The sequence below is a fragment of the Triticum aestivum genome, chromosome 6A (assembly GCF_018294505.1).
Source record: "Triticum aestivum cultivar Chinese Spring chromosome 6A, IWGSC CS RefSeq v2.1, whole genome shotgun sequence".
Lineage (NCBI taxonomy): Eukaryota > Viridiplantae > Streptophyta > Magnoliopsida > Poales > Poaceae > Triticum > Triticum aestivum.
The window spans coordinates 380,667,758-380,680,652 of record NC_057809.1 but is presented as its reverse complement, the minus strand read 5'-3'; the positions used below and the strand labels follow the sequence as shown (position 1 = coordinate 380,680,652).

Genomic DNA, 12,895 nt, shown 5'->3' with positions numbered 1-12,895 from the left:
GCCCGGGTGTAACGATCGCGAGGTCGTCGGAGCTTGGTGCGGACCCGAACGGCGAGGCCAACGTGGGACTGGGATCCGCCAGTGGAAGAGATGAACGGCGAGGCGGAGCTCGCGCATCGGGCGGCGTTAGTGGACGAGGAGGAGGTTGTGGCCTCGCGAGTTCCAGTGGCGGGGCACGGCTCACCGGCGAGCAGCAGGGTCATCGGGCGCTGCACGCAGGTCCATGGCGAGGACGCGAGGGGGAGGGGCGGCGCAATGCGGTGCTGGAGGGAGCAGCAAGGTGGCTCCATGGGTCTTGGACGGCGGCGGCGCATCTGTTGGCTCCTGGAGCTGGTGCTTGACCGCGGAGGGAGGTGGGTGGCGCGAGGTGGAGGAGAGGAGCGCGGGCGCTCCTCCTGGCGCGTGAGGAAGAGAGCGAGAGGAGGAAGAGATGGGGATCGAGCGATGCGGGTGTGGCGGCGGGCACAGGAACGAGAGGGAGAGGTCGGGGCCTAGTCACGCTGCAGGTGGAGGTGGGAATAAGTGGGACTAGAATTCCCATCCCACTTAAAACTGTTAAGAATAGAATAGTTGCTTATTAATGAAGCTAATTAGGATTAAGTTAATTGTTAGATATGTTGCTTGGTTCTCAAGCAACCATGTACTTCCTTGGCTCTCAAGGCAACTATGTAATTTCTTGGCTCTCAAGTAACTATGTGTTTACTTGACCGCCAAGCATCATGTGTACTTTCATCTGGGTATAAATACCCCACTTCTATCATCAATAAAGACTGATGGATCATTTTTCATTCAAACTCTCTCATTCTTTACTTTTCAGTCAAAATACGTTATCAGCACGACGCTCTCCGCTCAAGCGATTTGGTCACGGAGAAAAGGGGATCAGCCTAACAGACGAGGCCAACGAAGAACACGCGAACGGCACCGTCCTTGACAAGAACAGATGCAACTCCGGCGATCTTCAACATCGACCACTGGACACAACGCTGACATCGAGAAAATAAATCGGAGTCCAACAACGTGCTCCTTTTTCCGATTTAATTCCTGCACATAACAATACTTTTTCTAGGAAGAATAGAGAAGGAGAAGATGCAAGAGGAATCAGCGAAAAATTAGAAACACTATTACGGCGGGCGCTCTTCTCCGAGACGATCAAGCATACCAATGCTTTGATATAATTGCTACAGAAAAAGGTGTTTTCTTTACTGATTTCAATCTTGTATGCAACAAATACTATCGATTGAGTACCTTTGGCCTTCGCCATGACAGCATGGAGGCCACAGTGCACAAGGCAAAACCATGGCTTTACGCCTCGGCCCTCTGCCTGGCGCTCGGCCAAGAAGCAGCGCCCTCCGGCGCAACTTCCCGCGACTCGTCCCCACACCGGCTCAAGGCGACACAGCCTGCGCGACGTGGAGACTGGAGCGGACCTCCGTCGCGGCGCCCGAGCACTCTTGGTCGGCATCAAGGAAGCGACGAGACACACGGCGCCCTCCGGCGTGGCCGCTTGCAGACACGGCTACTCCCGTGGCATCAGGCCCTCAGCCACGGCCGCAACGTCTACGGCGGCAGTGCTCCATAGCGCGGCAATGCCTGTTACCAACCATGGCCGTCAGCCTGGTCCTGCCCGATGCGAAGGCGGCCTCCCGCAACAGCCAGAGGCGCGCGGCGACTCCCGGCGTCGACGGTCCTCGGCCCTGGGCCTCCAGGCGCGGTGCCTTCTAACCGGAGTTCCCGACCACCAATGGAGACGGCGTCTAGAAAAATTCCCGACAGGGAATAGTAACTATACCAACGGCGGTGGTTTGCCATGGTCAGAGTCACAAACACGAGACCAGGAACGGGGATATCTTATTCTTTCAGCGTTTTGCAGGCTCCTTCTAAATTTGTTACCCGTGGAAGGCCCATATTTTCTCTATTATGCCTTCATGTCTCCTTATATAATTATATGCATTATTTGTATCATGTAAAATACCATTTCAAGCCTCATGTCTTCGGGTATTACATAAACTGCATCCATATGTATTGCCTCAGTAATACTATTGCACAAGAATATTTTTCTTAAATTGCAGATCTTATTCCTTTGGAATTATGTTGCAAATATTCCCTATGACATGTGATTTTAGGACAACAACTACAATTTTGCAATAGACTTTTGTTCATGCAAACATTGATACACATTCAAACAAGAATTATAATGTGTCATAGTTAATACGACTAGCCCAAATTTTATTTGTGAATCACAAGGTATTGGTGTCATCTACTGCATCATTTGCAGATTATCCATCACTACTGTGAGGTCTACATCTTGCCATTTTAACAAGATCACTACCTTCGAAGTGTTCTTCCAAATATAAAAATTGATGTGACTACCTCAAGATATCATAAGGTAATACTGGCATCTACTACAAAATTTTGCAGACTATCCACTATTACTGCAAGGTCTACATCATGTCACTTTGACAGATGATTATCTTCAAAGTGATTTCATAAATTTAGCATAACATAAGGTAATAGAATTATGAACATCTACTGACAAAAGTCAGATTATGTTTTCTATTACTGCGAGATCTACACCATTGGTGATTATCTTCAAAGTGTTATCCTATATAATTTGAGGTCTACACATATGGTTATAAAGCACCTGATATTTATAAAATTTTCTCCTCTGAAGCATTTGTTGTTGTTCACTAAAATATTTTACTCTCATAGTTAATATTGTTCTTGCACACTCGCTATATGCCGAAATGGTATTGTGTGCTAATATCAACTATTCAAGCCTCATTTTGCTTGAATATGTCATAGGAAACTACATAAATATTTGCATATAATCCTGATTGACTTCTATTACATTGGTATAATACATGACAGTGAAGCATATGCCACTATTTATAATTATAGTGTTGTCCATCCATCAAGATGGAACCCATAATTATGGCAACGATTGAGTGTCTCAACACTTTTGCAATGTCCACATCACATTGTGGTTATACTTTCACGGTGACTAACCAATGTCAAACATGCAACATCTATGTTTTTGGCGGTGACTCTAAAGTTGCAACGCTCATATGCATTTTATGTGTCCCAACTTCACTTAGTTCTCAAACTAAGTACATAATGGATGAATTTTTACCCACTTTGAATATTTCCCTTAATATAAACATGATGCATCGAGCACATCGCGAATGATTACCCATTCGTTTTTCAAGACCTCAAGTCTATCGTAGCTCACAATTCTATCACTTAATCAACTTCAAGTTGAGATCTCGTGATCAAATATTTTGATATGCCCTTAATACACTTTACATCCTCTTATGATGGTACCACAATTTTCCATGATGAAGAAACATAGAATTTCTTGAAATCATCAGATTCACCCAACAGGTGATATACCATTATTTGAAATATTTGCTAGTACTGAGAATACTATGCATGTCAGTGGTCACAAAAATGAACCACAAGGAATGCGAAGTAAAGTGTAGGCTAAAAGATAAAATTACCTCTTAATAGGGAATATATCATTTTCAAACAATCACAATGACAAATCTCAAGTTTGTCCCTAAACATATGGTCAAACCAAACCAGAAAATTGGGATAAATTTGAAAATTTGCAAACTTACAACTAGAAAATATTTTGGTAAATGATTGTTCTCAAATCTTCATCAGAAGGAGAGAACCAAAAATCTAGTGCAATAAAAAATGGTGATTTCCTTTACACTGATGATATGTTTGCGTAATAAATTTTCATTAATATTGGAGACCTCATGTAATCTCCTAATTATCCCAAAATATCATTTGTCTATACTTGTACTACCACATGTAGTAGGATGTCTAATATCGTATCCCTTGGATACAATATTTGATAAATTTGACTGTATGTTTCAATTCATACTCAATATTTTTGCGTACACAATAATTTTCTAAATCTTAATAAATGAAATATTTGGTCGCATAACATTAGTCATCCTGGTTTGGGGATAATTAGAAAATTATTGACAATTATGTTGGTCACAACTTATCAAGTTACAAAATTTCCCAAATCATCAGATTTATGTGCACCGCATGTGCCATAGGGAAATCAGTTTTAAGGCACTCTCACATTAAAATTATAAGCATGCTACTTATTCTTCCTTGAACACATTCAAAAGATATATATGTGGATTGTTGAACCATTATCTGGGGTAATCTAGATACTTCATGGTACTCATATACACATTCATAAAGTGTTTGTAAGTGTGTATCTTACCACACACAACCATGATCTTACCAAATAAATTGCTTAAATTATCAAAGTAGGAGCAAATTCTCCCAAACAAGGCATAAACCCATTTGAATGTGCAATGCCGTAGAACTCATTTCACGAGCATTTTCAGCTTGCATTCAGTACTCTATGTACATACCCAGAATGGTTTAACTAAATTTCCTATCAAACATAGTCAAATGAATTACTTAACCATTTTTAAAGAATTGTAAATTTACCTGCCTCTTGCTGGACACATACGACCTTACACACCGCAAGTATGATCTAAATCATACCAGCTGCATATCATACTACTTTCCCCTTGTAGTAACTACGTGGAAATCAACAAAGTATTTCCCATCTGCGATAATTCGGTTACATACCGATATCACCACTCTAGCGTACATTAATGGGAACTCACGGAAAATTAGGGATCTATGTGAGGAATAAAAATTTATCCGTCAATGAACATTATTCATAGCTCGTATGCTGATTGCATCAGCAATAAGGATATTTTCCGGCATTAGGGGGAGATAAGTACCACAAAGAATGCCATGAAATAAATTATAAATGTTATTGACATGCAATCCTTATATCCACATACTCAAAATCTGAACTAGAAGTTTAGAGAATCATATATTTGCAACACATTGCAAATCTGCCACATACATTTACTGATGACAAGGTGTCACTAAATTCTATATTCCTGCAGTAAAGTGTCAGAAAGAGTGGAGGTACCTGATAAACCACTCTTCTCCCCAAATATGAGCAAGAGGGGGAGAAAATATGACAACACGAGATATAACTTCTCATATGCTTCCGTGGAAACAGAGGAAATTAAATCCTCAACAAGTAAATGTAATTCAACATCAAGTTGAAAGACACCTCACTGGATGCTCATCATCCAAAGCCCGGCATAAATGTGCACAAATGTTTCAGTGCCGGGACATCGAAACACCTTGACTCCATTTGTTGTAGGAAATCACAAGGAGTTAAAAAGGAATAAATATATTATCCACAAACTTCAATGATTCCATTAGAATCATATAAACTAAAGACTACATTTGTCGACATATCTTCTCAAATTGCTAAAACCCTTTTGAGACCTAAACCAAAATCCATGGTAGAGTGCCTCTTGCACTCATATTGGTTCACATAAAAGGAAGCAAGTAATGAAGAATAGCACCCGCTCAACAAATGAGTGGTATTTACTGCAGTAATACCTACTCCTCATAAGTATCCTCCATATGGAATACTAAAAACTTCTCATTCATAGACAAAGTCAATGAGGTGGTGAGAAAGTGAGGCTTGTAGCAAAAGGGTTCACGCAGAGACCCAACATCAATTATGTAACATACCCTCTTGGTATAAGTGGAATTATGTTTCAATAGTAAATATCATGGGCAATAAAAATAATAATGTTATCCATGTAGTTGGTGGATGAAGTGGCTACATACTCATATGAGTCACTTATTTCCGAAATCTCTATTGAAGTCCCTGAAGGGCTTATACTTCCAAATCCAAAAGTGAATCGCAATAAGTTTTGTGTAAAACTTTATAAGTCACTCTATGACTTGAAATAGTCGAAAATCATATGGTACTACCGACTAAATGAATTCCTGCTTCAAAAGGATTACTTGAATAATGATGATTGTTTATGTGTTTTAATAAAGAAAGCAGAAATTTTATTTCCTTACATCACCGCGGTGTATATCGATGATTTCGTCATCAATGTCTCTAAAGGACCTAAAAATACATAAAATCATCTCAAGACGGAAAATTTGGATTCAACCAAATTTAGCTTAAGCTTACAACTTGAGCATTCTATCAAGAATACATATATCAGTCTACATATATCCAAAACATATACGAGAAGTTCAATGTGGATATATCATATCAATAAAAGACATGTGATATGGTCATATTACCCCTGGTATGGTACAAATCCATTCATACCTAGGGGTGTTAATGAAGTGATATGAGGACCTAATGTTCTATATCTCACTAATGTCAAAGCACTCATATAATTGCAAACTACGTCAGGTGTGACACTATATTTGCTATCTTTGTTCAAAGTGCAACCCCCAACAAAAGGTATATGGTCGATATAAGAAATATCAGCTTATATCTCAAGCTCACCATAAATCTTGGATATTTCCATCAGGAAATACAAGATATGGCCATGAAATGATATAATGATATTGGCTCTTTCTTTGATTCCAACAATGCCATATCAATGACTGAATTTGATGGAATAGCCTTCATATGGAAGTCATCTAAATGGGCTTTAATGGCTATTTCCAATTATCATTCTGACATAATTGCTCTATCTAAAAGTATTGCAAAATATGCATGTCTTAGCAGAATGATTAGCCACACTCAAAATCATGTGGTTGAGATTCAACAGAATCACATAACTTGGTTTATCAAGACGCTACCACTTGTGTTACTCAAAAACTACAGGTTATATGAAGAGCAATATCATAAAGTACATTGCTCGAAAATTACTTATCCTCACGAATTATAGAAAGCGTCGAAACAATATGCAAACAACATACTTTGAAAATCCTACAGATTATTCATAATGTCATGATCATATCAATGAAATTTGCATTACACATTCTCCAGGTTTGCAAAGTTTAGGGGGAGTAATTTCCCAAATCTATAACCTATTAACAATCCTAAGATTGCATATATTGTACTCTTTTTCCCTTCATGAGTTTTCCCTAATGGTTTCTCATAAAGGTTTTTAACGAGACAATATAAACACAAGTGCCCGTATATGTCATACACTTTCTCCTTATATTTTCCCACTGGGTTTTAAAGGAGTTTTCAATGGCATATCATATCACACTCTTTTCCCTTATGAGTTTTCTATCAAAGTTTCTCATAATGATTTTTAATGAGGCAATATCTTATCAAAGATCATACGTCATACTTTCTATTTTCCCTATCGAGGTTTTTAAAGAAAGTACCCAAGACATATTAATTGCTCTCTAAACTCATCGATGATTTTTCTTCTTCTTCAAAGGTTTTTCTCATATGAGTTATCAAGAGACAATAATCATTATATGTTGCATCATATTCTCCTTATTATTTTTCCCACTGGGTTTAAAGGAGTTTTAGCAACATATTTGCACTATTCTCCTCATATTTTTCCCACGGGGTTTTGGAGGAGACATTCAAGATTATTCAAAAAATTTGTCAAGATGATGGATGTACCAAAGAAGAGGCGTTGTACAAGGGGGAGTGTTAAGAATAAAATAGTTGCTTATTAATGAAGCTAATTAGGATTAAGTTAATTGTTAGATATGTTGCTTGGTTCTCAAGCAACCATGTACTTCCTTGGCTCTCAAGGCAACTATGTAATTTCTTGGCTCTCAAGTAATTATGTGTTTACTTGACCGCCAAGCACCATGTGTACTTTCGTCTGGGTATAAATACCCCACTTCTATCATCAATAAAGACTGATGGATCATTTTTCATTCAAACTCTCTCATTCTTTACTTTTCACTCAAAATAAAAACGCCTTATTGGGAGCCCGTTAGACCAGAAAGAAATTAAGTGGGCTAGCCCCTTTAGCCCACTGGGATCCCACTTTACCCTATTAGCCCATCCCGAAGACAGAGGAGGCGCTGCAGGGCAGGCGCACTCATGCCGCCGCCGCTTGATGGCCGACGCCGCCGCATCACCGTCCCCTCCCTTGCAGCTTCTTGCCGTCCCAATCAACACTCGTCGATCCCCTCGACCCCGGCCGGACGGGATGGTCAGGTCGCCGGCAACCCCCACCCCGACCCCCAGGTCGCCGGCTGCCCCAAACCCGACCTCCAGCTCGCCGGCTGCCCCAAACCCGATCTCCAGCTCGGCGGCTGCCCCAAACCAGACCCCCAGCTCGGCGGCTGCAGGTAATCCACCAGATTCATTCAGATGCTTGATTTCCTTTCCATGTATTTACTGAAATTAATTTTTTCCCCTTTTGTTTCTGTTGGAAATGTACTGATTCTAGTGAAAAGAAAAATTGTAGTCTGTAACTCACAAGTTGTGATAGTTGTAGCCTTGTAGGATTCCATCAATCACGCAAGTTCTTTCCTTACCATTGAATGGAAGAAAAGATGTAGTCTGCATGCTCATTACTACATATTTGAAGGCCATCATATTACATTCTAATAATGCAGTGGTATATATCAATGTTCCACTTGATTCAGCCCTTGTAGGATGTTGTTGGGTGGTATAGCCCTGCAGTTTTGCTGTGCTCAAAAGATTTGATATACAGAATGCTGAATCTGAATCTCTTTTCTTGAAGAACAATGTGCCGGGACTAATGGGACTCTGGGATGATTGATCATCTCTTTCCGATATGCTAATTATTGAATCTTAAGATGTACTCCAGAATCCAGCCCTTCTTGAATCTAGTAGAATCCAGCCCTTGTTCAGGACCTGTTTTTTTGTTAAACAATTTTAGAACCTGGCCCTTTGGTTCAGCCCTTTTCGAGGACCCCAACCACACACTTCTAATTGATATATTTTGAAAAGTATTGGTTGTCAAAACTATAAAAGTTTGACTGGTGTTATAATATCATTCTTGTAAAGACTAGCTGGAGTACTGATAAGATGTCGTTTTATTACTAGCCTCTGTTTCAGAATAGGCGACATTCTATAATACATACATTCAGATTTCTACTCCGTATATCTTTTGACTGCTAAGCAATGTTTTGTTATTTAGTTGTTACACATAAAGATACCATTAAATTCAAAATTGTTCCACAATGTATATGTTTGTAACCATCTACTTAGATGCTGGGTTTAGCTCTACACTGTTGCTATTCTCATAAGATCTGGCAGTATGCACAATGCTGAATCTGAATCTCTAGAATGTGCTGAGATTGATACGAGAACCTACTGATAAAGTGATAATCAAGTGCCATAGGAGTAATCAGTAATACAGCAAGTTCTTTCTTTCTTATTCTGCTGTACCTTTTAATAATGTTACTTGGTTGTGAAAATTTTCAGATCTTGAGGAGCACAAGGGTACTGGTGAGCTCTTGCGTGCCATAAAAATTGAGAAGGCTAATGGCCCGGATCTTGAGGAGCACAAGGCTGCTAGTGAGCTCCATGTGGAACCACCAAAGTGCAAGAAAAGGAAGCGAAGTAGGTAGAGTAGCAGCGAGCTTCATGCAGAACACCAACAAACAAACAAAGTCGTCATGAAGCCGTCGACGTCCAAGAAAAAGAGGAAGGTAAAATTATCACACTACTTTATCATGAAGCCGTCGAAGTTCAAGAAATAGACATAAAGTCATTATGTCTATTTTACTGTTTAGCAATACTTATTAGACAACAACAATTTTTTTCTCTCAGGCAAGTGAAGGAATGTGCACTAATCCACCGGCACCGTTGCTTGGACCTTTGGCCGTTGACATGGATAAGCAGGCACCACCATTAAAGAAGAAAAGGCTTAATAAGGTGAATTTCAATTGCGAATGATTATATCTGAATCAAATTGCCCTTCTCAAGCTTATTTGTCTACCCTTTTCTTGTTTCTAGAAAGATATTTCAGTTGCAACAACTATCAGATTGACTCTTTCTCAAGCTTATTGTGTATGCTTTTCTTGTTTCCCAGAGAGATGCTGCAACTATACCATCATCCGGATCTTTGCCCATTGACAAGGATAGGCAGCCATCACCTCGATCTTTGCCTGTTGACAAGGATAAGCAGCCTTCACCTGGATCTTTGCCCCTTGACAATAATAAGCAGCCATCATCTGGATCTTTGCCCGTTGACAAGAATAAGCATCCATCACTATCCAAAAAAGTGGTAAGGTCTCCAGTCCTTAACAATGTCGTAGTTTCATTCTTAGCAAGAAGAGAAAAAAAGGCTAAGTCACTAGAGAGCTCTCCAACGTCACAGCCTTCACTGCTAGCTCTGTCACCCAAAGTAGCAAACCTTGGTTCACGCAGACCACGAAAATTAAAATCAAAAATTTGGAATGAGGCAGAGCCAATCTATGTTGATGGAATGCTTGCACATGGTCGTTGCATTTATTGCAACAAACTCTTTTCTGCCTCAAAAAAGTCAGGTACAAGTCACATCGGTAAACATTTGGTGATATGTGAAGAAAAAGCTAAAATGGATGGTATGGTTGCCAAGATACGAACTGATAGTGCAATTGATCCAGAGTGGAAGTTTGACCAAGGGCGTGCACGTAGAGCACTGACAAAGTTGATTGTGCAACATGAATTACCTTTCACTTTTGTTGAATATCCTGGCTTTAGATCCTTTGTTAAGACGTTGAATCCATGGTTGAACGTGGTATGCAGAGAAACAATTAAACATGATTGCATTGATGCATATGATAGACACAAAAAAGAAATTCAAGCACTTTTTAGCAATCTAAGTTCTCGAGTATCATTAATGGGTGACATGTGGACGTCCAATCAGAAGCTGGGTTATTTATGCATAATTGCCCACTTTATTGATGGCTCATGGACTCTACAAAACAGAATAATCACATTTTGCCTCTTGGAAACTCCACACAACGCTCATAACATGTTTGACATGGTGCAAAAGAGCTTGAGAGATTGGAATATTGAAGACAAAATCTTTAGCTTTACCCTGGACAATGCACCAGTTAATACCTCGATGGTTGGCCACTTGAGAAAAAAATTGGCAGATAGGTATCTTGTGCATCATAGTGGAAAATTATTGCATGTTAGATGTGCTGCACATGTACTGAATCTAGTGGTGCAAGATGGGCTTGACGCAATGGCGTCAGTTGTCGATAGAATCAGAGAATCAGTGCAGTATGTCAAGAGTTCGCAAGGCAGAATGGAGAAATTCAATGCGATGATCGCGCGGGTGGGACTTGCTTGTAAAAACCATCCTTCCCTAGACGTGCCTACCCGATGGAATTCAACGTACCTAATGCTTGAATCATCATTGCCGTTCAGAGAAGCGTTCGAAGCCTTGAAAGAAACTGACAAAGATTATAAATCTGATCCTTCAGCTAGTGAATGGGAGATGGCCGAAGCTATTTGCCATCTTTTGGGCGCCTTTTACACAGCCACAAAGAAAATCTCGGGTAGGACGTATCCCACCTCTCACCTGTACTTCTATGAGGTCTGGAATGTGAAGCAGATAATGGAGAAAGAAGTTGTAAGTGAAAATCCTACCATTGTTGCCATGGTGAAAGAGATGGAGGAGAAATGGATGAAATATTTTGAGGAGTCGTTCTTAACAAGTTGTCTGCCGGTGATATTTGATCCGAGGTACAAATATGAATATGTTCACTTCCGATTGACCGCAACTTTTGGTGGTGGCGCTGAGAAATATCTTACCAAGGTGAATAGTGCGATGAAGATCCTATTTGCTGAATATGCATCTGAATATGAAAACACTTCTGATGAAGGTGATGAGGTTGCAGAGGAGGATGGTGAGGGCACTCTTGATGACTGGGATAAGCATTTGAGATTGAAAAGATCCCACAACTCAAATGAGCTACAACGATATCTTGAAGAAGACCTGTTTCCTCGCCGACAGAAATTGGATATCTTAAAGTGGTGGGAGATTCACTCCCCAAAGTATCCAGTGCTTGTGGCTATAGCACGGGACATATTGGCAGTGTCTGCGTCTACAATGCCTGCAGAGGCTGCATTCAGCAATGCTGGAAGGATCATCACTGCTCAAAGAAGTAGTTTGACCCCTAGTACTGTTGAGACGCTGATGTGCCTCGAGGATTGGTTTCGAGCAGCTGGTAATATGTTTTTAATTATTTTTCCGTACTTTATTTAATACCTTCAATGTTGAATGTTTCATTTTGAATGCCTTCAATATTGCAGATCGCCAAAAGGCGGAACCAACAGTTGGAGACCGTGTGGATGATCAAGATGATGCTGGAACAACCTAGGTAATTCTGATACTAGCACGCTGCACTTCAGTACAATCATCCTTTGTTGTCCTGGGGGTAATTTTTTAACTCATTAGGACATGGATGATTACTGATCTTTCATTGTATTGACGTGAAGTATTAGTTGAGGTTGCAATACATTTGTGCTTTGGACTGGAAGCACAAAGAAACCGTTTATTCATGTCTCTTGTACCTTATAATTCTCTTGAACCTGTGAGGTTGCTGGACTGTAAATGCTTTTCTTTCTTATGGCATTGTAACTATCTCATTTATTTTGTTCATCTATACGCCCAGTTGGTCTTTTGCATGTGCTGAATAGTGCTGCCAAAATTGATACATGAAACAGTCTGATGGCCGGCTGCTAGCTGCACCACAATCGGCCGACTTCTCATAGTCTCCAGATATCGTGATAATGCCCTTGGTCCCTGGCATCTTCATCTTGAGGTAGGTGTAGTGTGGCACCGCCATGAACTTGGCTAGAGCCGACCGGCCTAGGAGTACATGATAAGGGCTCTCGAGGTCCACCACCTCAAACCAAATCGCCTCACGGCGGAAGTGATCTTTATCTCCAAAAATTACATCTATCTTGACATTGCCGATTGGTGAGCAGGACAGGCCGGGCACAATACCATGGAAAACAGTCAGGCTGGGCTGGAGCTGCCTCTCTTTAATGCATAACTTTTCCATGGTATCGCAGTATAGGATGTTGATGCTGCTGCCGCCATCTATCAGAATTCGGGAGAAACGAGCAGCT

General features: G+C 40.6%; 1 protein-coding gene across 4 annotated transcripts; it reads left to right on the top strand.

Annotated features, from left to right (window-relative positions):
• Positions 1-7,817: 7,817 nt before the first annotated feature.
• Positions 7,818-12,322, top strand: LOC123127589 (zinc finger BED domain-containing protein RICESLEEPER 2). Of its 4 annotated transcripts, none has more exons than XM_044547341.1 (5): positions 7,818-8,142; positions 9,248-9,474; positions 9,596-9,700; positions 9,858-10,052; positions 12,074-12,322. In XM_044547341.1, the coding sequence occupies exons 2-5, from the start codon at positions 9,442-9,444 to the stop codon at positions 12,143-12,145; spliced, it is 405 nt and encodes a 134-aa protein (XP_044403276.1). In that variant the 5' UTR covers positions 7,818-8,142; positions 9,248-9,441; the 3' UTR covers positions 12,146-12,322. The 4 variants fall into 4 exon arrangements, with proteins under 4 accessions (XP_044403276.1, XP_044403273.1, XP_044403275.1 ...); XM_044547338.1 differs by having other exon boundaries at positions 9,858-11,988; XM_044547340.1 differs by lacking the exons at positions 9,248-9,474; positions 9,596-9,700.
• The last annotated feature ends 573 nt before the right edge of the window (positions 12,323-12,895 follow it).

Excerpts from the sequence above, each read along its gene's own strand:
- LOC123127589 (XM_044547338.1), top strand. The coding sequence starts at position 9,442 with ATGAAGCCGTCGACGTCCAAGAAAAAGAGGAAG. Across the intron at positions 9,475-9,595 it reads CGTCCAAGAAAAAGAGGAAG|GCAAGTGAAGGAATGTGCAC; the intron begins GTAAAATTATCA and ends TTTTTCTCTCAG. Across the intron at positions 9,701-9,857 it reads AGAAGAAAAGGCTTAATAAG|AGAGATGCTGCAACTATACC; the intron begins GTGAATTTCAAT and ends CTTGTTTCCCAG.